The sequence below is a fragment of the Rissa tridactyla genome, chromosome 5 (assembly GCF_028500815.1).
Source record: "Rissa tridactyla isolate bRisTri1 chromosome 5, bRisTri1.patW.cur.20221130, whole genome shotgun sequence".
NCBI lineage: Eukaryota > Metazoa > Chordata > Aves > Charadriiformes > Laridae > Rissa > Rissa tridactyla.
Genome location: NC_071470.1, coordinates 52,986,589 through 53,013,550, shown reverse-complemented (window position 1 = coordinate 53,013,550; position 26,962 = coordinate 52,986,589). Strand labels below are relative to the sequence as shown.

Here is a 26,962-nt window from a genome sequence, read left to right as displayed (position 1 = left end):
TAGAAATGGCAACATCCACAACTGATGAGATGGATTTCTTTTTTTTTTCTCAGCCCACAGCCTATCAAGATCCGTATGGGTGTTCCCGAATTAAAATGTTTTGCCTTCTGCACCTTCTCAGTAAGGTTGCTAGTGTCCATAAACAAAGGGTATTTACGGAGCGTATAAGACTGACTCATAAATATATCTATGCAGTTGAAACCTGGGTTGTCCCAGAAATAAGATAAGGAAGCCCTGAAGCAGGGGAACAAGAGAAATTAATGGGTACAGCTGATGAGACAATAAGGCTAGAAGTAAATAGTTTGAGAAAATTGTACCAAATAATGGGATCAATACAACTCTTGATGAAGGCAATAGTTTTCATATGACATTAGCGGAAGCAGCTGCAAGACCAATAAATACAAACTCAAGAACGCCCATTTTGGGGAAAGTTTTTATTTTTCAGAAGGAAACATTTAGCTATTCTTTCTAAAGTAAAGCATCTCTTTATCTTTATATAGCTAAATATATCTCTACTCCCTAAATATATTTAGACCTCCGCTGCAATTCTACAAACCTGCAGCTGTAACATGAGTCAGTCTGACTGCTGGAAGGGCTGGAACCCCTCCTGAGCTGTGGCACTATCATGGTGCTGATTTACAGATCAAAGTCATGTGTACCCTGCTGGAGTTTAATGGTAGAAAAGGTCAGTGTGTATGTGGCACGATCTACATATTCGTGTGGTTTTATGAACTTTGTTGACAAACATTTGTTTAGTTCGGAGTTACAGGCTGAGGTATATTCTGACTTGTAGGTGGAAAAAAACAACTGGAAAGGAGCTGTTTGGAAGAAGAGAGAACAGCGGTATAGTTTTTTTTTTGGTTTATTTCTAGTCTGAGGTTGCTAAAGATGAAAGTTCTTACCGTAGAAGTCAAATGATGCTGAAAGTTGTGAAGTTAATTTGTGCTCTTGCTGGCTTTCTAATGAACGCTTTTCTGTTGCATGAATCTCAGCATCTAGATTGGTCACAATTTGCAGCCTCAGCAGAGAGCCCAGGAATTAGATTACTTCAGAGATAAGGTTTGCTCTTTTAAAGCAGTCCAGTGAAGCTAGACAAACGGCTTTAAAGGAAGAACTGATTCTAAACTCTCTAGGCTATGACAAAAGTCTCAACTCAAAGTGACAACCCTACCCCCAGAAAAGTTGGTCTAAGGGATGACTGGGGATAATCTAGAGGAGTGAAGAACCAGACTGAGATTTCAGAAAAGTGGGTTTGAGTCATTCAACCAGTTTGCAGTCTGACAGGGTCCCCGTGCTGTAACCAGAAAAGAAAAAGAAATAACATCTTTTTCTCCAAGACGCAAGAAACCACTGCTGACAGGGAAATGGACAGGTTCTCCATCAGGGGGCCAGAATTCCTGTGCACTTGCAGAAATTCCTTGATATGTTTGGTTTTGGGTGTTGGAACAACCATCGTAGCATTTTTTTCTAGCATTTAATTCATGCTACAAATTCAAATTTCAAAAAACGTTTCTGGAGAACACTTATTTTCAGATTTGTAAGGAGATATTAGAAACGGCAAATGATAAGAGCAGGAATGCAACCAGGGAAAGTGGGACAAAGATGAAGAAGGATTTGAACAATATTCTTTGATGTTATTCATTTAACAAAGATAGAGAAGACTCATTTCATTGCTGACTGCTGCAATCTGTGCTAAGATAGTTTGTGGCTGCGTCAGTTTTTACACTTTTCCTCAAGCTGTTTGGGGATGTAGCATTTGCAGTACATTATTTAAATACAACGTGTGCTTCATATTTGTGCTTTCCGTAATTAGACGTTTTGTGCCACGGCTTGGGGTTCAGGAGAGCAGCCACTGCATGAGCTCTCTCCGCTTGAGCAATGAAGAGCAGGTTGCTGTACATGACAGCATTTCATCTCTGTATGGCTGAGGACAGTAATGCACGAGCAGCAGGTGAAGGCATTAATCTTCTCAGCTATCCAGAAATGAACTGTCATGTAGAGCAACTTGTTCTCTGCTGCTGCTACCCAGTCCCCTCTCTTTCCACATCCAGGATGACCTTTGCATACATTAAGCATATTCTTGGGGTAATGACATTTTTCCACTTGGGAGTAGCAGACCAGGGGAAAATGAAGGCAGGAGGTGCTGCAGTCCACGGGGACAGGCAGTAGCGGTGGTTGTGGCAAGTACGGAGGTGGTGGGTATGCCACAGAGCATCCCCTTTCCAAGCCTGAAGGTTGTAGGGTCTGAGGGGTGCTATGGGGGAAATCCTCAGGATTTGAAAGAAGCTGCTACCTGTAGGGCAGTGGAGAAACAGGCTGGTAATTTGTTACCTCTGAAGTGTGTGTGATACATTGGAGCGTGTCCCCAGTACCCTGGCCCATTTGCTGCCTGGCTTCTGTGTAAAATAGTCCTTTTCCAGCCGACTTCCAAACCCTTTGGGTTTCTGCTCACCTGGCCAGAGGAGGATCCTGGTAGAGAACAAGTCACTTAAAAACCAGCTCCAGCTGCAAGCGAGTAAATTGTGCAGAGCAGTCTAACTTCAGCATGACAATGGAGATTAATGTAATAGCTTGGGTTGGGTTTTTTTGCCGGGGCGGGGGGGTGCGGGGCGCAAATTCAGGTTAATTCACAGTGGTGAGAAGTGCCGTGTTCACTTCAGTGTTGATAGGGTAGCAGTGCCTACACATTGCCAAAGAGCAGAGGTGGACTTGGGAAAGAAGCAGCTCAGCTAATGGAGATTTTGTTCATTAACAGGAAGCTACAGCCCAGACTCGTGAGGCAGAATACTGCCTGTCTTGCTTTTACAATACCTGGTTTCAGCTCTGCTATAATGAGTTTTGGCATCAGTGCTGAGTACAGTGGGAATCCAACCAAAATACACCCCTCGTTTTCAGTAGCAGCAACGAGCTTCTCAGGTTTCTTGCGTACAATTACTACCCAAATGTACAGCTGCTGTTTTAATTTAGATATTAATTTGCTTGTGTGCCGTGATTTTGCCACTTAAATGTGTCTCAGAGAGTGAAATGGAACAATTGCAAATGACCTTTTTAGTGTAAAACCTTCACATACTGTGGCTAATAATTAATGTTATAGGTGTTCTACCCTTTCTGCCCCAAGCCTTGTACAATCACAGAATGTGACCTTCTACCATATATTTACAGATGTTTGATTTAATACTACTGTGCTCTGCTGGTCACAAATTAGAAACCTGCTGAACGAGGCTACCTAACGGCAAAATGAATTTGTGCTGTTCAAGCCAATTTTGCCAAATGAAGATCAGAAAAAGCTGTTTAAACTAACTGGAGAACCACTTTAAACTGTAGTCTTTGGTTAGACACTAGAATAAAGCGGGGTTACCTCTTTCCTTACTTCAATATTAGAATATTATTACTGTTGTGTGGATGGATGGATTTTGCATGGATGTGGGTAAAGTAGATCTGTAATTAATTGTTCTGAGAGTTATAAAAGTAGGTGCAACTATTTAGGTTTGACGTTGGATTTCGCAAGATTTCTGTCCTCAGTCATTCTCTGTCTCTGCTTCTTAGATATTAATCTTTATCCGTTTGTAACAACATAGCGAGATTCCTGACCAGTCAGGTTTGCTGAACTTGAGGAAAAAAGGATGGGAGGGATGTGGAGTTAAAAAAAAGGGGGTAGAGAGCCTAGAGGTGAAAAAGAAGAGGATAAAAATGGGGAATTAAAGGTAGGACAGAAAAGGGATGAAGAAGGTCAGAGATGAGAAAACAGAAAGTGGGATTGAAGTACGTACGTATTATGCTCAAATCAGAGATCTTAGGTCTGTGATTCTCTAGTGACAGTGTTTATGACCAGGAATCGACAGATTCAGCTGGGGCTGGATATCAGTTTCCTCAGAAAGGCTGGGGATGATGGGGAGGGAGATAAGAGCACTGATTCATTGCTCCCCAGCTTCAAGCTGACCTGCTGAGGAGTGCTGAATAGATAAGTATGATACAGCAATTCAATACAGCAAATCCAGCAATCCAGCAAAGCCTGCAAATTAACTGCATTTCTGTTATTCCTCTACAGTGTTTCTTTTTCTTTATGTTTTGGATTCATTCATTAACATTGCTGGGGTGTCTTTTTGAGCCCAGGTCCGTGTTTTAAAAATCAAAACCAAAGGAATCCATTTGCATCTGGTTAGGCCCAAGACTCTGGCACCAGCAGCAAAGTTACTTGTGCAGGGAGTTGGGACCTTGAAGATTTACAGTTTCAGATGAGACTGAGATATAGAGAAATGCAATTTCTTGGAATAATCTGGGCTATTACTGAATGATAACCACTTTCTTTACACACAAGGGAGTCAGTGGCAGGTATAAATGACCATGTGTCCCAATACAAATCCCAGTGCGCATTTAAGGGGCAGTTAAACACTGCCTAAACGATGTTGTCCTAAGTGCTATACAGTGTGTTAGCACCTGTGGCATCTACAAGACAGAGGTAGGTATCTTCCAGCATTTCTTATCCTGCTACTAGAGGCGGTCAATCTAGAAACACTTCAAGACGCCTTTTCGCTCTATTTCTGCATATGCGCTTTCAGCTACTGAAACTCAACACTGTTAGTATCTGACCTACAGTTTCCGTTTCGGAGTGCTTCTGATTCAGTTCAAACTAATTGACAGCACCGAGGAGAAAAAGCATATGTAACTTGGTAGCGAGTCTTCTGCTTCTCAGTATCTGAAGCTCCTCTTCCAGTGGCATTTTCTGTTGGCGTACTAAGAGATATTGGTCCCTGTAGGAACCTTACATTAAAAATGGATGTGGCAGACAAGAAGCTATTTACAGATAAGGAAGGGAAGCAAGTCAGTGTGTGATAGATCCAGGAGCTAAACTTCGGCTGCCAGTTCTGAACATCAGCACCGTCTGTCTTTCCATAAAACATCAGTGCTGGGTCTGTTCTCAGCGCTTGCTGGGGATTTCTCTACTTTAACTACCGTTGCCAGTTGTAACTGTGATTACTGAGTATTCAGCAGGTTTCCTTTTCTTTTTCTTCCCTTGTTTGTTCTTCCTGTTAGTGGCTATGGAGTGAACTTGAAAAGGTTTGGAGGCAAAGGGTAGGGTGGTGGCTGGCAGGGGTGGCCGTGCACTTTGCTGGTACTGGAGTTTTACACGCTGGGGTCCAGAGGAAGTCAGATGGCACGTGTCAGAGCTTCCCATAGACACTGCACATTTGCTGTCTGGTTTCAACAACTTCTGTTTGAGCTATCTTGGGTGCTCCTGATGATGGAAAGGGTGATACTTCACCTACTTGTGCTGAAAGTTGAGTTGGAGGTAAAGCAAAGTCAGGAGCCTGCTGTCTCAAGTTGCTCTTTGAGTTTTAAGGTAATTTTTTTTTAATTGTTAGAGAGTTTGAGAGTAGCAAATCAGCAAGACCTTGGAAATGAGTGTGAATTAAATTAGTCACTGCAGGGGGAAAGTTCCAATCTGTAACCGAATACTTCAGACCTTTCGTGGAATCCTGAAATAACAGTGTGAATGCAGAGTGGTTCTGTTAGTCGTATGAGAAGGGCTGTACTATCTCTCTGTGGGCCCTGGGATCAGTCCATCATAGTTTCCACCTTTAAAAAATGATAGGTGTTAACGTCAATGAACTAGCTGTGTTCTCCTTCCGCCATCCTTCGTTTCCTGAGTCTACTGATGGTGGGGGTAGAGTGGCAAGAGGAGAGGATGGTGCTGTCCTCTAAGTAAATGTGTGCTCAGAGAGGTACGTTGTCCATGCATCTCCTCAAATAAGTAGGCTCTGCATGGAGGGTGATAGTTGATTAAATCATCCTGTATGTTTCCAAAGCAAATAAGGCTTTCATGCGTTCATTTTCTCTCAGAGGGAGGAATACATTCGATTATTTTGTATTAAGATTTGGTTAAACACCTTATTATTATCTTTATTAGTATTTATAGTACATACAATCTGTTGTTATTTGCATGAATGCAACCATGATATTCAAGCAAACCAATGCTTTTCATCTACTTACAAAGTCTCATGTATTTACAAAACCAATTGCTAGTCAAAATAAATAAATAAATGTCTGAGTCATAGTTCTGATCCTAGGCAATAATCTGTGTTCTTCCATCTGGCTTCCTAAATACCTGGGTGCTTAGTTCAATAAGAAGATATTTATCTTTTTCTTTTCCTTTTCTACTTTTTTTAAGGATTTGGTTTTTTCCCCTTTTCCACATCTGGTGCTCAGATTCCCAAGTTTCCCCCCACCCCCGCCCTTTCCCCTTCTCCTCAGAAGCTCCTGCTTAGAATTTAGCTAATGGATTTCTAATTCAATTTGGCCTTCTGCTGGGATAAATCAGCCTCATACAAAATAATTTATGGTTCTTGAAAAATCGGCTGTGGATGAAATTAGGTAACTAGCACCAGGCAAATAATAATCTCATTAAGATCCATGGAAGAAAGTAGTGAGCAGGTAGATATTCACAAGGACTAATGTTAGTCTCAGGACATCAGTCTCACCAGGATGTCCGCAGCCCATGAAGAGAGCCCTTTAGAGCACCCAAGGTCAGGCTCCTGCTCCAAATCCTGCTCCTCAACCTCTCCATCGATATAGAGGGAGACCAGTGACAAAACTTGCATCAGCTCCAAGACAGGCAGACTTTGTTCCCTAATCATTTCATAAACATAAATTTGATTTGAGGTCATTTGTGTTACTTTTGTTGGCTGTTTAGTAAATGATGCTGACAGCTATTTTGCAGAAATTTTGAAGGAATAATCCAAGTACTGAGTTCTTTACCCAGTTGAAAAGTAGTGAATTAGAGTGCTACCTATTCGGCTGCTGCATCCATTTTGCAGATGGGACCCTGAACCTGACAGAGTAGATTTCCCCAAGGTCGCACAAGAATATCTATCCCCTGGGTCTCAGCTTGATGCCTTAACCAGGTGGCCATATGACTGAGCTATTATTTTAGGTATAGGCAAGTGTCCTGTGTTTTTCTGGGATGGAGTGATCCCACTAACTAGATTAACTGTACATTTCACACAGCTCGTGAAATCAGGGTCCATGATATCCCACTAGATCTGTTTTATTAATCACGAGATGTTGGATCATCGCTCTGCTGAGAAAAATGCTTGCATTGAAAGCTTTTGAAATCTGGGAGCAGAGCTCTGCGGCAGTTTTAATAATGGGAAAAGTAAGTATAAAACCAGCCATTCTTGCTAGAACCAAAGGCTTGACATTTTAACCCTAACATACTGATGCAAGAAGCAAGCTTAATTATTAATATGAAACAACATGAAAAGCTAACAAAGTATTTGTAAAGTACCACATTCAGCTACAGATCTTCTCTCAAGCTAGCAGTACGGGACTCCTTTCATTGTGCCCCAGCCATCAACAATACTTTGCACACAGATTTATCTATATTAAACTAACTTGAGCTGCGCGATATGATTTAGCACTGACCCTAAAATCCATCTGCCTACGGCTGATGACTCTCTATCCTGAGCTCTGTCATTGTTTGGAGTACATGCTAGATCCTTAATAAATCCTTGTGTGAGAAAAGGTAGGATCAGTTCTCCATTTGTTCATCGTATTTGGAACACCGCATTCGGACTGTTGACATAGCAGTCAGATGAAGGACCTGAGCCTGAACTTCCAATTCTAGAAATACGTACAGAGTTAGTTATCCTCGGATTTCCTAAATTGTATGCTTTGGACTATACCCAGGAAACTTGTTTCCAGTATGTATTGAAAATATATTTTATGTGCTATAAAATGCATCCTACCGTCTAACCACAAAGGTTAAGTTAGGTCTTGTAAAAAGAGATTGTTCGTATTATGGTGACAGGCACCTACTTTCATGTTCATGTAAATATGGCAGGCTCTGTCCTGTGTGACGGAGTGCCTGAAGGGGACTTGAGAATGAATAGGTTTAACAAAAAGTATTTTAGCCTAAGCCTTGTCCATCTTTAATTAGTTATCAGGGTTAAAGGAGGGGTCAAGAGCCTGGAGCTGCTTCAGGACTAATGTGTCAAAGGAAAGTGAAGCCTGACACTGAAGAGGAAATGATGCTCCTCAGAGGTTTAATAATTTTTTGACCCTGTGTCAACCATTATGACTACTAATGGCAGCTGGGGCAGAAATGTTTCAAATTAGATTTTGCTTTGCAGGTGGTTGGGAGGGGATCCCATGCCATCCTGCAGACCCATCACAAGCTAGAATCCAAAAGGAAAAGTGCATTTCAGTTTTACAGGCAGGGCACAAAATCTCGTGGTCTGACACTGAAGTTTCTCCGCTGTTCATGTGTTGCATTTCTATCAGAGAAAACAGAACTAGCAATAATACGCAGCCAAACTGCTCGAACTCTGCCAGCACAACCATGTATAACAGGACTTGTGTTAATTTTCTAATTAGATTAAATGCCCGGAGCTCACACTTAAGGAATACAGCATGTGCACTTGGCAAAGTAACACTTGCATGTTACTGTCTGTGGTTTTGTTACAGGACAGAGTAAGGGAGGTAACGTTTCAGAGACAATCTGCAACCCACTTTTTTTTTAAGCATGAATATTTTATTAGTTTTAAACAAGTGGAAAGAGAGAGCAGCAGGACAAAGCAGAGCAATCTTCCATGGGATAGTAATTACCAAGAAATGTCACGGAGGTCATCTGCTGTCTGTACAAGCAATTTTGTTTTATTTTCAGGTGCTGTACTTTTGATAGCCATGGCACAGTAACTGAGCCAGCCTTATCCAGTAGCTCTGTACAAGCACAATAAAGTTTCCATCAGAATTAATGAAAGCGTTGCAAAGAGGGATGTGACTGCTGATACACAGGACAGGGCAGCAAAGAAACGGGGCCTTTGCCTCTTCACTTGACATTTCACGCTGCCAGTGCTCGTAAGTCAGCCTCACCCCCTGGTGGTTTGTCTCCATCCTTTTTTATCTATTTATATGGTTAGGCAGCCTCATAATTAATAGCACTTGTAGATTACTGCATTAGATTTCTTATACTGACAATAATTGTTAAAAATCTCGTTGCCCAAAGAACAGCTTGGTGCTCTTCATCTATATATGTGACAGAAAGCATTTTCATTGCCTTGCGTGAACTCATACCATGTTCTGGCATTTTCCTACACCGAGTCCGGTGCTAACAGTACCTGTACCATCTCTTGAATGTTTAGGCAGCAGCTGGTGGTCTGATGGAGTTTGTCTCAGGGCAATGGTAAAGCTCTGGATACAGAACCTTAAACGTCCTGTCTGTGTATACCGGCAATCTTTGTCTTGGCTTACAATGGGATGTATAAAGAAATCTCTCTCCCTTACAGAGGGCTGTGGAAGTCGTTTTGAGGACACATGTTTTGTCTTTGGTTTGCCTCTGTTCTGACTGATGATAAAATGGCCATTAGCACTGAGAGAAGCAGAAACTTTAATTATAATTATGAATTTAAAAAACTAGGGAAGGATGCCTTTCCCCCAGACAGTAATACATAACTTACAAGCTGCTTTATAAAGCTGGTACAGTCAGTGTTTTCCTCATCTAGACCTGACTCTCCTTTTCCTTACTCTGATGCAAACCAGATCTGACTCCCCTGGAATTAATTGTTGATTATCAGCAGTACATTTTACCCGGGTAAGCCAGACAAAATACATTCCAAGCATTGACCCGAGAGAATGAGAGTGTGCCATCAAAGCCGGGGAGACGGAGCACAAGCTGATTGCTGTAGGTAGCATGGTCGCACAGCGTCCACATTGGCCATGGCCAAGTGATAACCATTTACTCCTTCATCTTCCTTTGCCATTGGCTTTATGTCTGACCATGTAGCATTCATGTGAAATAGGGGGATGGAGAGAAGTGCACAAGAGAAGTGCACAGCAGCAACTCATTTGGCTTCTGCCACTGTGAAAGGTCCCTGCGGTTGAACCACAGGTCCCAGATTTAGCAGGCACCCTGTCTAATGCCGGGCCATGCACTGCTGTTGCAAGGGAAAGCATGGCATTCTTCTTCTCCCCTTCAGCTCTTCCCAGCTTTCTGGGAAAGGTGAGCTGGGGTAAGATGGCCATAATGAGCACGATTACTGTATTAGGCCTTCGGTAGCCTCCTTATTTAATGGGGATGTTCAGTGTGGTAGGCCTGTCACTGAGTAACAGAAACCTCCTTCCTGGACTCTTCAGTTGAGCCCAAAATCCAGTATTTCAGCTGTCTTAGATGCCCTTCATCTGGATTTTCGAAAGGCCTCCAGGTTGGTGCCTGTGGTTGACAGTGGGTTGTGTAATGTTTCCCATGCCTCTGTGGGAACTGTTTTTTTGGTAGGGGTACATGAGGACAGGAGAGGATGCATTTGGGGGGTTTTTGATGTGTGTGTGCTTGGGAGGGGGGCTTTTGCCCAGCAACCTTCTGATCTATACCTAGCGGCTCAGTGGATATGTTCCTTGTTCTCTAAGTGCATGCAGAGCTTGGGTTTAATGTCCTGGGGATGTGTTGTCAAGCTGAGATGTGCTAGGAGGGTCTTCACCGAGCTGCGGCAGGTGCAGGGGAAGTTCATCCCTTTTTGCAGGCTTTATTTATTCTGTTTCTGGACTGAAGTCACCCCCCCCAAAAAAAAAGAACGTTGCATGCCCTATCGATTTCTCTATCGCTTTTCCCAAACCATGCCTGCACTCTGCTTTCCCTGCTGAAAAGAGCATTTAATTTTGTGGGTGCTCAGTAAATTTGAGTCTGAAATTCCCTTGACCTTGCTCCCGTGAGAGCTCAGCAAGGTTCAGCCAGCATCTGATTTGTGGGCTGCCGCAAAACCGAGCCTTGTTTGTAGGCACGTAAAGGCCTGCAGTGAATTCAGCTACAAGCAAGCGGATGCCAGCCTCCCAAGCTGCCCAAATATTATGCTGTTACAAAATTGCAGTTCTTCCTGGGCTATTTGGTGAAGTCCTCCACTTTCGAGGTGCTGACGAATAACGTGTGATTGCCTTGCTGCCTGCCTGCCTTGCAATCAGCTGGAGGTAGGGCTGGCAGAGGGCACGTGCTGAGAAAGCCACCCTCCTCCTCCTCTTCCCGGGAGCAGGGCAAGGAAAATGTGCTTTCTCTTTCAGGACATGGGCTACGCTTTGCTGTGCCCGTCCTCTGTCCCTGTGTGGTCACCAGAGCTGAGGCGGGGTTGAGAGGGCCGTCTGACATGGAAACTACTCGCTAGTAATTCTGCGAAAAATTCCCGTTTTCTCCCATTTCGCATTCAGCTTGGCCTGAATTTGGATTCGTAGCTCCGCGGGTGTTATGGGGCTCTCAGGTGGTGGCACGCTATATGGCATACGGAATTTTTTTGCTTCCTTGCTTCCCATTTGGTGGCACCGCGGTACCTCGTGCCCTTCCTAGGAGGACAGCAAACCCTGCCACCAAAGGGCTTCCAGCTGAGTAATTTTCCCTTCCTGAAAATGTGTGCGCTGTAAACCAAACCCTTGCCTCCATCCTGATAAGCTGTTTTACCGAGCTGGCACCTGCTGTTAATTTCACAGTAAACAGTACTTGTTGCTCTAGAAAGCTTTTTAATCATAACATTAAAAAACTGAACAGAAATCCCATCCATACAGTTAGCTCCAGCTGCCTTTCTTGCAACGCGTGGGGAATGATCTTGCCGAGTGATGGGCATCCAAATGCAAATGGAATTAGCTTTGCAGCCATTCATTTTAAATTGCTCTTGAATCATTCTGAAGTAAATTCCATTTGAGAAGAATTTGCTTCAGGTCTCGCACAAAGAGATAATGGTCCAATATATTACGATCTAAGCAATAATAGTTTAAGTCTCGCAGTTCAGAAATATAGTGAGTTATATGCTGGGTTGATGAGAATTAAAGCTTGATATATAGTAATAAAACTAGTGATCTAGAGATGAATAGATTGGTGTACAGAGCACAATATTTTCCTGCCACAGATTAGAGTGGGGATACTAGTCCATAAAAAGGGAAGTATACCGTAAAATCTCCTTTTTCACTTGTTATGCATGAAGAGCTATAATATGTACAGTTTTACAAACAAATGCATGAAAAGAATTAAGACCTTTCCTAACGTCGAAGGGTTCCTGTCTTAGGCAAAGATTTGTTTTACCTTGAAAGAAAATTTAACTAAAATTAAACTAAAATTCCTATGTGTGAGAGTCCATCCCAGCCTTTATCAAGGCTGATTGCAGTGACACTTCACCTCTTCTTACAGATTTTGCATTTGACTTGCATTAAAAAAAGATTATATATAATGGTCAGATACTACAGAAAGCAAATAAAAGCATATCTGTATTCAGGCCAGCAACTAAAATAAAAATTCCAAATTCAGTTTATATATTAAAATGGCTTTTTAAAATTTATTTTCGTAATGTGAATGATTGTGTGAGTGGAACCAGTTTAGCAGTACCATTAATCAGGTCTTTTGTCTAGCTAATATAAATCAGTCAATAACAACAGATGGGCTGTGCACTTTATTATGTGAAAATAAAGATGAATGTGACATACTGCAGAAGTAAACTTGCATCTCAAAGTTACTGAGCACAGAAGGGGATTTGTTACAACAGGGGAGAACTCTGTGTGCCTTGCATTTGCATTTGATCAAGGTTGTAAGGGGAACTTGCTGCACATGACATTGACATAATGGTTGGAAATCAAGTACGTGAATTTTTAGTGTTTGTTTGTATCTACACTCCCTGATCGCTCCCAAATGGTTTAATTAGCTTTTTTCCTCTAGACAGAAGAAAAAATGTCTAACTCCTTAGGAGAGTTAAATAAGAGATACATAAAGTTTGCTGCTTTCTCGCACTGTCGTGAAATGAACATTTTAAAAAACCAGTGATAACTGTCAGGAAGATTCAGATCAAAGTCTCAGGCAAGATTTATCCCCTCGTACAGAAATGGAGAATGCAACAAAAGGCAATCCCTGTCCAAATTATAGAAACAGGCCCCGCAGGCCACATGGTTATAACACAGTCATCCTGGAAAACCCTGAGTCAGAGTTTGGTCTTTGAATGGACAGAGGAGTGATCTGTGTAACTAGAGCCGGTCAGGAGAAACTTGATGGAAGTGTTTATTAGCTTGTTAGAAACTATGGCCTCATGAAAAGAGAGATTTGTGAAATTGCTTCAGTTTTACCAAAAGTTTGTTTTGTAGGAAGTTGCAAAAATCTCAACACGGTCAGATATCCTATACTGACGTTTTCAGAGGAAAATATCTGTGCTGGATTTTTAAGAATATTTTGTTGTATAATCACACTGCCATTATAATTATGCTTGCACGTTGCTGCAAGCATTACAATGAAAGCATAACAGTAGATCATTCTAATTAAAAAAAATGAAATGCAAGACTTGGATCCAAGATGTGTGTTAAGGTTGATGGTTCAAAACCCTGTCCCAAACCAGCAGCTGAATCAGCTGACTGTCCTAAGCCATGCCACAGCTGTGCTTGTTGTGGTGGGCAAGCCATCACGAGGGGATTTATGGTTCTTCCTCCCCAATGTGTCCTTATCCCGAGAGGCGAGTACCGCAGCCCAGCACCAGGGAACCGTGGCTGCAAACCCTGCCTACCTGTAAACCACCATCTTGCGACTTTAGCCGGTGGTGGCTGGCGTGCCCGGGCGGAGGGGAGCTGTGGTTTGCCTCCCTGCAGCAGCTGATCCCTGGGGAATGCAGGGAATGCCTAGTTTAGAGCACAAGTCTTATGAGGAGCAGCTGAGGGAGCTGGGGTTGTTTAGTCTGGAGAAGAGGTGGCTGAGGGGAGACTTTATCGCTCTCTACAGCTACCTGAAAGGAGGGTGTAGTGAGGCAGGTGTTGGTCTCTTCTCCCAAGGAACAAGCGATAGGACAAGAGGAAATGGCCTCAAGTTGCACCAAGGAAGGTTTAGACTGGATATTAGGAAAAATTCCTTCACCAAAAGGGTTCTCAAACACTGGAACAAACTGCCCGGGGAAGTGATGGAATCACCATCCCTGGAGGTAGATGTGGTGCTGAGGGACATGGTTTAGTGGTGGTTTTGTCAGTGTTAGGTTGATGGTTGGACTCAATGATCTTAAGGGTCCCTTCCAACCTGGACGATTCTGTGATTCTATGACTTCCCGCTGTGATTCGCGCGGGCTCATAAAGGCGCCTGTTACCTTCCAGCAGTGAGCAGCAGGAGCGAGGGGCCCTGAATGCTAATGGGGGTAGGACTAGCTTTTCAGTATGATTGGGGTTCTTTTCTGCCAAACACAGGAACATCCAGTTGTGGTCATATTCTGGATGCTCCTCTTAAGAATCTGCTCTATAAAAAAAATAACTCCAATGTTGCTACTAATAGCAAACAGTACGAGGGCAGGGATTGAATGAACATACTCCAGTTTAAAAAGCCCCAAAAATCTGTCTTAGCCACTATTCTTAAATTTATTCTGAAATTGCAGATTTTAAATGCCATTTTCTGGGAACAAGGCAGCCTCTGCGCACTCTGTTTGTGTGACAGTTTGTGAGCGGTTTCCATCTATATCTCTAACATTTAGGAGCGGTTCAGATGCCTCTTGATAGCAATGAGAAAGAATCTGGAAAAATAAAGCAGGTCTTTATTATTGCTTAAGAAGAGCGAGGTGGAATTATATCAAATAGCCAGTAGGAAAACAGGCTTGTATCTGACTGCGGGATGCCAGGCTGGTGGAGAGAAACAGCTATCGCCACAATCAAAATATGAGACTAGGTTGTCGTGTACTGGGCAGTGAATCCCCTTTAACATAAAAATAATATTTAAACAATAGAAGCAGTTACCTTCAGGAGGGAAAGCCAAAGCCCACACACATTCTCCAGGCTGATTAAAGAAATAATTTTAAAAACCATCTTTTTTCTTTTCTGCAGCGTGCCAATCCCTCCTTTTAGACTTTCTAGTTACATCTTTGATAAGATGCAGTTAATTGGTTAGGCAGTGTAAGTATTGTCTTTGATAACGTGCAGAAATCTAGTGGTGAAAATAAATACATTTGTTCTTCCTGTCACCAGAAATTAGTGAAGCAATACTTGTTTAATTATAAAACATATGTGTGCTTTGTTAGTTTCCATCTGTCTGCTCGCTGATTTGCAATTAAATGACCAGAAGAAAAAGATACGTCCTGTGGCAATTCAAGGGAAATGATTCATCTCTAATGTTTCCGTGTTGTGGATGTCTATGGAGCAGCGTGTGTGAGAGGGAGGGAGCGGGGAAGAGGGGGAGATACAGAGAGAAAAGGGGATGAAGAATGCTGAAAAGCCTCTTGCTTCACTTCAACCGTGTTTCATTGTCACGAAACCAAATGTGGACTCCCACTGACTTATTGTAACTCGTCTTTTTGGAAAAAACTGGAGAGCAAAATGGGGCAAGGAAGAAATACCTAATGGGGAGAGGAAATAGGATTGCAGAAGAAGGAGGCTGGTGTGGTCAGAGTGAAAAGCAAACTGCAGGTAAAAGGGAAGGATGGGAAAGTGATAAAAGTTAAATTTGAGTATTTGGGGATGATTAGTTAGAGATGGAAATGGAAATGTTATACTCTGTCACAGATTTCCCCTTTGCTCGAAAAATGTCAGGCCTTATTTAGTGGCCTTTTCTTCTATCATTGAACCAGTACAGTTCTATTAGCTCTCAGGGAGAGATGCAGTAGTGAGTCAGGCCTGTTACTCTTTGCAAAATGAGACGCCCGGAAAGGCAGGAGTATTTTTAAATTAATATGAAGAGGAAAAAAAATAACAACCAATTCGTGAACATATGCTGTCTTCATAAATAGTTCAAGAGATTCACATAATCTTTTGCTGTGTAAGGTATTCCCATCGCTGATAAAGACGTACAGTCTACCTCCATATAGCTATGAGGATGGGTATCGTATTACCTTCTCCCCCTGTCTCCTTCGTCTGTTGCAGTTCTTTCTTCTCTTTCTGCAAAAGCAGTGGCTGGAAGGAGAGCCTTTCATGCCCCTTGTAATTCTGGACACAACCTGCACAGGCATGTCTTTGGAACAGGAAGGTAGCTGTCTGACATTTCATCTTCATGAAGACTGGCAGGGAGAAGATAGCCAGCCTGCCCCAGTATTTTCAGTTTGATGTTCTGTGGTGTTTTATTGATCATCAGCAACGTCCGTCACTGTGTATAACGATAACTGCTTCAGAGGCAGAAAGGGGGAGATTGAATAAAGCCTTCAGGACTGTCAGCTTGCTGCTGGTGGATCCGTCAGGAGTTGGTGCCCCGCACCCCTTTGCTGCTGGGAGCCTCCTGGATGTTCTTGCGCACTGATGGCGGGTGGGGAGGTGGATGGGAAGATGGTTATTCTCCGCTGAATTGGTGCTTTCTGATGTGGAGGAATTCCACTGCGGACAGGGAGAGAGGGGCTTTAGAGGGGGATTTGTGAAGAGGGAGGGAGAGGGAAAGGAGAGTATGTGACTTAGGTGTTTTCAGTGTTGCCTCTTGTGTGATGGGTTCTTTTCCTCCTCTGGACTTCTTGCATCGACTTCATGCATTACCAGCAGCACCAGAGAGGTGCAGAGGTTCCTTACGTCAGTAGCATGCATCTGTGTGGTCCCAAAATGTCATCATCTCACAGCTGCTCAGCCCCATGTTCCAGCTCCCAGTTCCTCTCCATCGTGAGGACTGTGCAGACCAGCGTACTAAATGAAGTAAATAAAGCATAAATTGGCACCTTTATTAGCAGTCTTAGGAGGAGTGTCAGAGTATGAACAAAGCAGCGTAGACTGGACTTGCATTTAGTCTTTTGCCCGTAGAGCGGATTTCACGTTGCTCATCTGAAATGAAAGGTGCTATTTCCTATTTGTACCAGCCTCAGCCAATGCTACCCATGTGTGTGCACTTGATTAAACAGTGCGATAAGTCACTATTGAAAAGTGTGACCTTGAAGCTTCCAAAAGTTTCTATTATTTCCTTTTACGGTTTTGCAGGCAACTCTCCCAAGCGTTAACATAATGCTTTATTGCTAGTATTGCCAGTGATGATAACAAAGGACCGTTCCCAGTCAAGTGAATGTACACATCCCTGCTGCATCACATAGAGGAAAGAGAGCTCAGGATGTAAAGAACAATTTCTTCTAGTCTGAAAACGGCAGTACATTTAAGCCTCGGTTTACAAATGCTCCTAAGATAACATTTTATTTGAAAAGTATGCTCCTTTTGAAATTTTCAGAAAGTGCTTGTACATCTTCGCCGGCTGAATTTTGGTTGTTTCATTTGTCCTTTTTCTCTCTTCTCTACAGATGATGACTTTTTTCATGAACTTCCAGAAACTTTTCCATCTGATCCTCCAGAGCCATTGCCCCACTTCCTCATCGAACCCGAAGAGGCTTACATAGTGAAGAACAAGCCTGTGAATCTGTACTGCAAAGCGAGCCCAGCCACGCAGATCTATTTTAAGTGCAACAGTGAATGGGTTCATCAGAAGGACCATGTGGTGGATGAGAGACTAGATGAAACCTCGGGTGAGTTCGCATTATGTCGGAGAGGGATGAGAATTAAAATGCATTAATATCAAGTCCACTGTTGTAATCTAGCAGCTACTTCTTGTGGCAGCTACTATTCTTTACTTTTGATACACCTGTGAATTCTCTATCTGGCATTATTGAACATTGGCTGTCATAGCACAGAGATGGTGTCTGCATCCAGGTCATTTAGTAAAGCGGGCTTGTAGAGCACCCTGCCCAAGTTTGAAACAAAATAAAGACAGGAGAACCGTGCACAAACAAAAGGGAATTGCTTTCTCAGCTAGGCCTACCCTCTGTTCGCTTCCCCAGTGTCACAAATTCACAGTGGTTGCACTGTATTGTAGTCACAGACCAAGAACCACGTTCTTCCCAAAGAGCCGAAGAGCATTTGTGTTGTTCCTAGAACGATGTTTTCTTTGGGAGATTTGTGAAGGGAAAAAAAAAAATTTACTCGGCTTCCGGCAAGAAATAAGGAGAAAACACACCGGAGCACAGTTTAGAGCAGTTTATTGATGCAGAGCAAGCACCTGGCTGTTATTCCATTACACTTTTCTGCCTGCTCCATAGAGCCTGTATGAAGGAGAACTACAGTAGTTTGGCAAGGAAAAGAAAGATGAAAGATTAAAAAAAAAAAAATCCACCAAAAAAAAGCCAAGAAGCCAATAGCCTCATCCTTCCTCAGTGAATACCAGAAATCCTGATATTCATGGAAAAAAAAATAGGACTGTCACAGCACCAACAAAAAAAAAAACCAACCAAACCCACAAATCAAAAAAAAAGTTCAAAAACTTGAGTAATAAACCAGCGTAAATCAAAGATACGATTGTTCCCATTTGGGAAGACTGGTAATCAATAGAGTTTGAGTCACATGCAAAGAGAGAAGCAGGACTTACTGCTGTTTTGATGGCTTTGAGAAATAACTGGATACCTAGCAAGAAGGTACCTTTCATTTGGGAATTACACTACCACTTGGTCTAATTACTTAGAAAAATAACTCCACCAGATGTCTTGGAAGTCTCTTGTGAACTGGGTTTTATTTGTTTCAGCTCATTTATTTGCACAGAGATCAAAAGCATAAGCTTTTAACGGTACTGTGGTGCGCTCAGCTTGAAAAAGAGAAGGTGGGTGTGGGAAGAAAGACTGTAGAAAAAAAATCTGTATTAAACTTTGGTCCTGTTTATTTGTTTGTAAGAGTTGGCTTTTCCAAAAAGTTGACTGCAGCAGAAAAACTAAAAAAAGGTATTCTTGTTGATACACCTTCAGTTTTTTTTCGTTCATGGGAGTCCACCGAAATGAAGAAGGACAAGCAGGAGGGCAGCTGTCACTGCGTTAATTTTTAAAGCTTTTATTAACATCAGCATTCAGAAATGTGGCAATGCTGATGTGGTGACTGTAGTTTTCACTAAGGGTGAAAAATGCATTCTTTTTTCTTAAAAATCCCATTTTAGAAGAACTTCGTGATACTGTAAAGGAAATTGCATTCAACAAACGTAGCAGGCCAGTTTTGAAAAGAGATACATCTGCATGTATTAGAGGACAAATGTTTTGCATAATAAACAGCAGCAATTATATGCAAACGAAACCCATATCCAATTAGAGATTAACATTATCTACTAGAGCTGGGGGGGGGGGGAGAAGGGTGTCAAAAGCTGTGCACATCAGATTATTAACACAAGAGCCGCAAACCCAGCCACACTAATAGCTTGTTAAAGTGAAACTGCCATCAGAACCTAAATTTGTCAGTCAGCCTGGTTGTTGCCAAAAGGCTGGTTAATGCGTGTCACGGTTGCAGCGTTTGTGCACCTTCCTGTAAGCAGGCTGAGAATCTAGGGCTCACAGCACATAGGTAGTATAGAAAAAGTTAAATGGTGTATTTCAGGCAGTGGTAAAGTAGTATCTTCTTCAAAGCAATGGAAGCTCCGGAAAATAGATCCACTGCAGATGGAGCTGGAGAAAACGTTGCAGGAGACAGTGGCAGTGAGGATTCATTCTGGTGCCTGAAGAAGGAGGTATGAGATCATCATCAGCTTGGCAGCTTGCACCCGTCAGGCTGGCAAAGCCCTTTGACTTTGCCACTTCTGAGGCTATTTTGGTTTCTGTTGCTATTTTTGGCTAGCTAATGCAGTAGTTGTAACCTAGGGCACAGCAGTAGTGACTGAGCTGCTCCAAGGGTGGCGTAAGGACGGCAGCCCAAGCCTCTGCTGCTGCAGGCTTCAGGCTTGCAGTTAGAGAGGCTGGAGAAATTGTCCCCAAACCAGGTTAGGTCTAGCCTTTACATGGGTAAACCACGGCTCAAAGGGAGCTCAGATACACAATGTTTCTGCTGGGTCAGTCGCGTAATCCAAGCAACTGACAACTGGGCACATTCTTCTTTCCTGGTACTTTACTGTTCTTAAGGTCTCTTTTGCCTAAATACGAAGAAAAGCACCGTGCTGAGCGGTCTTCTGCTGCCATTTTTGAACCAGCCTTTCTCTTTCAGTTCTTTAGGTAGAAAAACAAAGCAAAGGAAAACAAGACAAACAGGCAATAAAATGTATGAGAGGAAAAAAGTAAAGGTCAGCTACGCTTTCTTTTCTAAAGGATGGGTAATTGAGAAGAAAGAGGACTAAAATACGGGTGTGATGCTAGCGGTACATCATCTTGGGATTGTAAATGATGCATGAAAGAGAAATAGGTTTTGATTTGCAAAAGATTATGTGTTCATGGACTTTGAGCCTGTGCCCAGGAATGAAATCTATGTAGAGATGATTAACTCTTCTTATCAGGCAAATTTGTTTCTGTCATTGATAAAACCAGAGACAACAGCACAGCAATAGCAGTGGCACAAGAGATGGAATGAGAGTGCAGCCCAGCTCTCATTGAAGAAAGCTGCTAGATAGAAATATTGAATATATTAAGGTTAATTTTTTAAAAGGGAAAATAAATATTTCTATCTTTTTCCTATGTATATATATTCTTCTTTTGTAACAGAGAGAAAGTACAAAATAAGAGTTATATAGCACTTTGCACTGTGGGATATTTTTAAACAGTAGGTAAAGCATTGCTGTAAAGAACATTCACAGGGACTCTGTGGGAGTTGTTGCCTTCTGGTTGGAGAGGATGAGAACAGTAATAGTGACAGGGTGTTCTAGTACCACTTTATTTAATTAAATTAGCCTGAAGAGAGAGCTTTGCGAAAAAAAAATTCCAATGATCGAGTCTGAGAAGCCAGAAGCTTTACATAGAAGATCATTACCTTCTGGTTTTTAATCCTCAGATTTGCTGGAATTTTTCTTCGTGATGGAAAAAGCTAAGCATTTTCATAAAGAAGTCAAATGGGTGCTTTGAAAATCTTTAGTGCACATCTTCTGACTCTTTCATTTCCTATGTATGTCTAATGCAAGGCAGGGCATGGTCTTTTTAATGTTTATACTGGAAGATTTTCCCATTAATGTGGAAAAATATAAGTAAAGAATAGGAACACAAGCTTTAAAAAACAAAGATGAAAGTTGTTTTGGGGGAACACTTTTGAGTTTATGGCTGACTGTCATAAAAGATAACAGCGACGAAAGTAAAATGAACCCTGCAGAACTGATGCTTTTGGGGGCAAGAAAATTCCATAGTTACAGGGCAGGAAGCTCAATAGCATCAATAATTGTTAGAGCAATTTGTGCAAATTTTCCAGATTACTGTACCTCTGAAAACGACTACGGCAAAAGATTTTATTTTGCATGAGTGCTTTTTATGCAGAAATATTTTCAGACACACACACACCAATTCTGCAGTGGTGGGAGAGTTGTGGATGTATAGAAAATGAGTGTCCTGCACCCCTTTCATTTGTCCAGAGGGATTAAATGCTGCTAAATCAAACCCCACATCCCAGTGACGTACAAGAGAGAAAAATCAGGACAATAGGGACCTTGTTTTTGTCTTTTCTATTTGGATATGCATTGTAATATTTTCTCCGTGACTATTAAGGTGAAATGATCTATAAACCCCCTCTTGCCCTCTGCAATGCCAGTGACGTGTTCTTCTTTGCTCTCCTTCAAGCAAGGAGAAAACAACATTTGGGACTCTTCTAAGTGCTAATTAAATAGACATATTGGGCAATTCAGCCAGCATTATTGTTTGCCTGCGCTTTCTGTCTTCTTTTGCTGGGATGCATAGGGAGAGAGGGGCTCAAGGAGTTTGCTGATGACCTCCTCCACGTTCCCAAATAGCAGCAAGACAGAATAAGGACTCTTGAGCCGGGCCTGAGGCCCCAGCTAATGCAAAATGAACAGGCTTATCTCTGCAATCTCAGAGGAAAGGCACGCTGAGGGAGGCTCTGTTAAGGAGCAGATGAAGATGCCAATCCTTTTTCCCATGTCCTGCCTTCAGAAGCAGGCTCTCAGAAGACGTAATGTCCCCCAGGAGCATCCCCGGTGCCATCCAGCCTTCAGCAAGGAGGATAGGTGGCTCCGAGGACTTTCCCTTCAGCTGCCCCTTCTAATCTCTGCCTCCCCACAAATCAATGAAAACGACAAAGTTAAAATCTGCCTAAGAATAAAATTTTCCTCTGATTAAGAGGGTTTATCGAACTGCAGTGAGGTGGATGAATATGCTCTTCTTTTCAGACAGAAATCTTAGACTTCTTTGTTTCAGTTTCTTTACATAGCCGCCACTGTGATTCCTGCGTTTGCCTCCCACCACTGCCTTTCCCCATTAATAAAGTTTTTTTGGATGACTTGCAGATTCGATGAAAGCAGGCTGAGCTTTTGACGTAGGGTCAGCATTGATCTGGCAAACAGGAGTTTGTTACCTTGAGCAATGGGTTTGGCGGCCTGTCGAGGGAGTAGGTACCCAGCTAGCTAAGTCTTTAATAGATCACCCTCTCAACAGAAAGATCAAAGATTGACGTCTGCCCTTTTGCCTTTAAAAGAGCTCTTACAAGATGCTGCAGCCAAGGCAGCAGTGGGGAAACCTCCAGAGCGACTGTCTGCTCTTCTGGCACCATGTACAGAGGCAGAAAAATCGCTTCCATCACACAGTGCTCTGTTGCTTTATCTTCCTCTCTGTGTGTACATCTCATGAAAGCCATTTATTTTCATGCTTGTGACACCACGTCTTGGAAGGCTGCATTGCCCTAATGACAAAAGCCCCATCAACTTCTTCAGATGTTGTTTAAGGCAGGACTTTCGATTATTCAGCAAAGATCATCATGTAGCCTCTCATTTTGAGCAGTTGTGCTTGTTTGTCGTAGTATTTTTTATAAATAAGAAAAATAAAAAGCTATTGTTACTTTTAAAATACAGCACTTCTTTGCATAGCAGTGTTGAAGAACTTAATTTTGGAGCCCAAATGTGAAATTCAGGTGCCCTCTGCCCCCAGGTAAGCACAGCTCAGGTGTAATGTTTTACTTGTTTTCTGTGACCCACAGATCTTCCTTTCCTTACTGTTCTTTTTCCTCTCTGCACATCTTCCTTCCTTAATTTCCTTTTGCTGCTTCCTGACCTGCTGTAGCCTCCTAATCCTCTGTATTATTTTTCAAGAGTCCAAAAGATAAGGAAGAAAGCTATTTTTCTGAACAAATGTGGCCAGTTTCCCTATTAACTTCACTAAGGAGATGACAAGTGATGCTAAATGCTGCAGTTATACTTAGCCTGCAATATTTTGTCTCTCTGGGGTAGAATACCTTGGGGTTATGTTAGTAAGGGTAGCCACATATCATAAATAAGGATTGTTTTCATTCCACTGTTGTCACAAGTCATTTTATTTTCTGTTTGTCATTGGATCAAATCCACTGCAAACATCAAGCGCCCTGATTCAAAATAATTATTTCTCAGCAACATATTGCCAATTTTTAGCTCTGCTCCTTCAATAGTCTGCCCTAATCCAACTCATTTCAAGGAAATTTAAAAATGTGTCTGTGTGTCTCTTCCCAAATGCTTCTATTAACAGTTCTGATATGTAGGTTAGATTTGATACTACAGTCCATTTTCTTTAGTAATTCAAAGTCTGTCCCCTCTTTGGAAGGATACTGTAAGTGAAACATGTTTGTATGTATGGTCTGAAAGGCTGCAGCTGGTGCAGAAAGGAGCAGACAACTCTCTCTCTCTCTCTCCGAAGAACTGGAATTCTCTGGGGAAATACAGGCTGTTTACTTACATAGAAGTATATGAACAAACCCGCACTTTTTTTCCTATTTGACATTTAAGTTGCAGCCAATTCTGATGTTAGTCGGGCTGTCTTCTCTCTGCCTATCACTCCCTGTGGCCTCGCAGGCAGCTCTTCTGGGGAAGAGGAGCCCAGTGCCCATCACCGCTGCAAGAGAAGTTCTCTCTTCTGGCAGTTTCCACTTTTATCTTGGGTAATTAGTATATTTTGATAGAAAAAGAACCGTTTTGGCAGCTTCAGAAGAAACACTGCCTCACAGAGAGGCAGAGAATCACCATTTTCTAGGATATCAATTCAAAATGGTGTCTATTTTTGTTGAAGTGAGTGAAGGAATCACTGAGGTCAATCCTGACTTAAAGAAGGGAAATAATCTTTTTATATACAGAATAACAACATTGAGCCAGATATTTGCTTCCGGAGGGAAATCTGCTTGTAGGCAATACAAAACCATCCCCCAAACCCAGAAAGATTATATTTTTTAATAGAAGCCTGCAAAGGACTGTGGGGTTTTTGAGTTTAGACTCTAATTAATATAGTACTCCCTTATAATACATGTATTAACGTGTCATTAATCTCTTACTTAATCCAACTGTTGTATGGGGTTTTTTTGTTCCTGTAAGTCTTTGTGGAAGGCTGCTTCTAGCCCTTAGACCTAGACACCTTCTTTGCATGTTCAGAGCCTGCCTGTTCCGCTAATGCTGTCCTCTCCAGCAGCTCTTTGCCCTTGCAGGGGTACGTGCCCAGCCACCTTCACAGTGAGCAGCCCTGGACTTCGTGAACCCTCTGCCCTCTTGCTGCTAAGCTGGCTGAGCCGGCCGCTTCCAGCCTGGGCGCTTGCTCTGTCCTTCAGGGTATTCCAGGATGCTAACAGGGGGGCCCAGAGGGAGCTGCTCTTCCTGCAAGTTAATCCTGCTCACGCTCTTCCTGTGAGTAATGATGTGTCCATGGGAAGGGTCATTTGCCAATTCTAAATTTTCTGTGGATTTGCCACGTATCTCTGTGAAAACTGCTCAACGTCTCTGTTATTTACCTCTGCAAAGTGCTTTGGGACCGAAAGATAAAAGCTTTAGAATATTCATTTCTTATTGGTGCATTAACTTCCTATCTGCAGCTGTTCCTCTAATTGTCCTGAAGGTTTCCTGTGGGCTTCTAGAAAAACAAATCTGAGACAGGAAATAAAGTTATTAAAATAATAAGGAGGTGAATATGGATGCTTAGTGCATTCATCTGAACCATTTGAGGATACCCCTCTGAATATTTCCAGCCTACACCTTATCTCCGTCCAAGTTTTTCATTCATTAAACCCTTTGTTATGCACTCATAATCCCACTAATTCCCCAAAAGACATTTTCAGATATCAGTCCACTCATCACAGCTCCGGACTAGCCACGGCTTTGCACAGCAATGCTTCCTTTTTCCATCCACGTCCCTTGGCTCCCTTGGAGCCGACCTCCCTTTGTATGGGATCTGGACCCCCAGCAGCACGGGCGGTCTGGTGCCTGAAAGGCTAATAAATGTCAGCTTGGTTTGGAAGCAAGTCCCAAAGGTTAGTCTCCGTCCTGCGTCCGCTGGCCTAGATGGAAAACAACAGGTTTTTGGGGTACAGGAATGGCGGAAAAGAAGAGCAGAGCCCGGGTCTTGTGTGCTGTCAAACAAAAGCTGCAGTCAGTGCAAGGGCAGGATCACTTGCATCCTATAAATGTAAGGGTTTCAGTTAATTAAATATGAGAATGAGTAGGACTAATAGGTCTGTAGTTTCTTTGCAAAAATCCCTGAATATTTTCAGGGAAATGGAAGATCCAAAATTATACCTTACTTTTTCTATGTTGAGAACAAGTTATGGTCTGATGCAGTCACTGGAAATGTAGCCTAACCGTGTTTAGGGACATCAGGGTCTTGATGACTGTGCAAGATACGTGAGTGTTGTTGATTTCTTGAGTCCCTTGAAGTCTGTGTAAGCTTGTGTCTCAGTTACCTGAGTATTATCTTCTACTTTTTTCTCTATTATCTCATTAGACAGTGAAATCATTCCCTGAAGAGTGATAAAAGAATTCCTGTTGCTTGAAACTAGACTGGAGAAACGATTCTTTTTTTGGAAAAAAACCCCCACCATTTTTTATGGAACAGCCATTGCACATCAGATTCAGTGAGGCTTTTTTCACTGTGCGGGTAGGGTACCAAATCATCACTAACATGTAAGGGAAAGAGAAGTGGCTGTCACATGCAGCTCTGACCCGCACAGGATCCAATTTTTGTGCTGCCTTTGCGGGTTCACCGCCTGTATTCATTTTGTCATTCCCATGCATTCCTGATCCGTACATAAATGAGCAGCGTGATGTGGTAGGTACCAGCAGGACTGCTATTCAGTGTCAGGGTTATGTACAGCTCTTTCTCATCAGGTTTTGATGGGATGCCTTTCACCATTCCTCATAACTTCTCATCCCTCTTCATATTTGGATTTGAGAGCAGAATGGGAGTCTTTTGTCAGACTCTTCTGTGTCTTTTCTTCCCCCTGCATACTGATCTTTAGACCCTCGCGGCCTCTTCTATTATTTGCTCCCAGGTTTTGATTTCAGAGAGGATCTCGGTTGGTCGATTGCTGCTTTTGGCTTCCCAATGGCTTGTATAATGATGTTTCTGTAATGAGTGCTGACACGGCACCTGGGTTGGTTGCCGTGCCCTCCTCTGAGCGGGAGTAAGGTTTGCCAGGCCTGAAGAATAACGGTGCCTAGAAATGCGTGTTGGAATTCAGTCAGAGTGCGTTCTCAGAAAAAAAGAAAAAAAAAAAGAAAAAAAAATGAAAAAAAAAACACGAGGCAGCCAGAATTACAAGGGCACTATTGATGATATTTAGTTACATAATTAAAGAGGTCTTTTTCCATGGCAAAGTTGCATGGATCTGCAGAGCGACTTGCTCACATCCCTGGTGCCTTGCTGTAGCTGCCGGGGACCATGAGTGACGCTGTATCCAGAAGCGTGTACACACCAAATGGCTTCTGTGACCACCTGGCTGCCTTTTTGCACGCCTTCCTGCAATGATTCTTTTATTCGCTACAAACTAAGAAAAACTTCCTGGCGTTCAGGAGCTGGTGTTTTGACTGCTGCCCTGGCACAGCCCTGAAAACACGCTGGATGAGGCAGCAGACAGTAAATTCCCAGAGCTTCATCTCTGTCTGGAGAAAGTCACTTCACTTGACAGCGCACTGGACAAAGCCACTTTGAAAGCAGCTGCTTGCCTTTTTTCTTTTTTTTTCTCTTTAATTTTTTTTTTCAAGATACCTAAGTCGGCTGTGAAATGCCGCCCCTAGCATGCAGAACAACAACGGCAAAAAGCGGTGGGGCTTTTATGCTTCTCCCCCAACCTGCTGTTCCTGCACATTGTGCGCTAAAAAAATAGGAAAACAACTGCTGAGGAAGGCTCCCGA

General features: G+C 42.6%; 1 protein-coding gene across 2 annotated transcripts in view; it reads left to right on the top strand.

Moving 5' to 3' along the window:
• The window catches only part of UNC5C (unc-5 netrin receptor C), a 264,208-nt gene that overhangs the window by 148,545 nt on the left and 88,701 nt on the right, over positions 1-26,962 (top strand). For both annotated transcript variants that reach the window (XM_054203570.1, XM_054203569.1), the window contains exon 2: positions 17,178-17,399. In XM_054203570.1, coding sequence (XP_054059545.1) covers positions 17,178-17,399 — 222 coding nt within the window. The remainder of the gene's footprint in view (positions 1-17,177; positions 17,400-26,962) is intronic.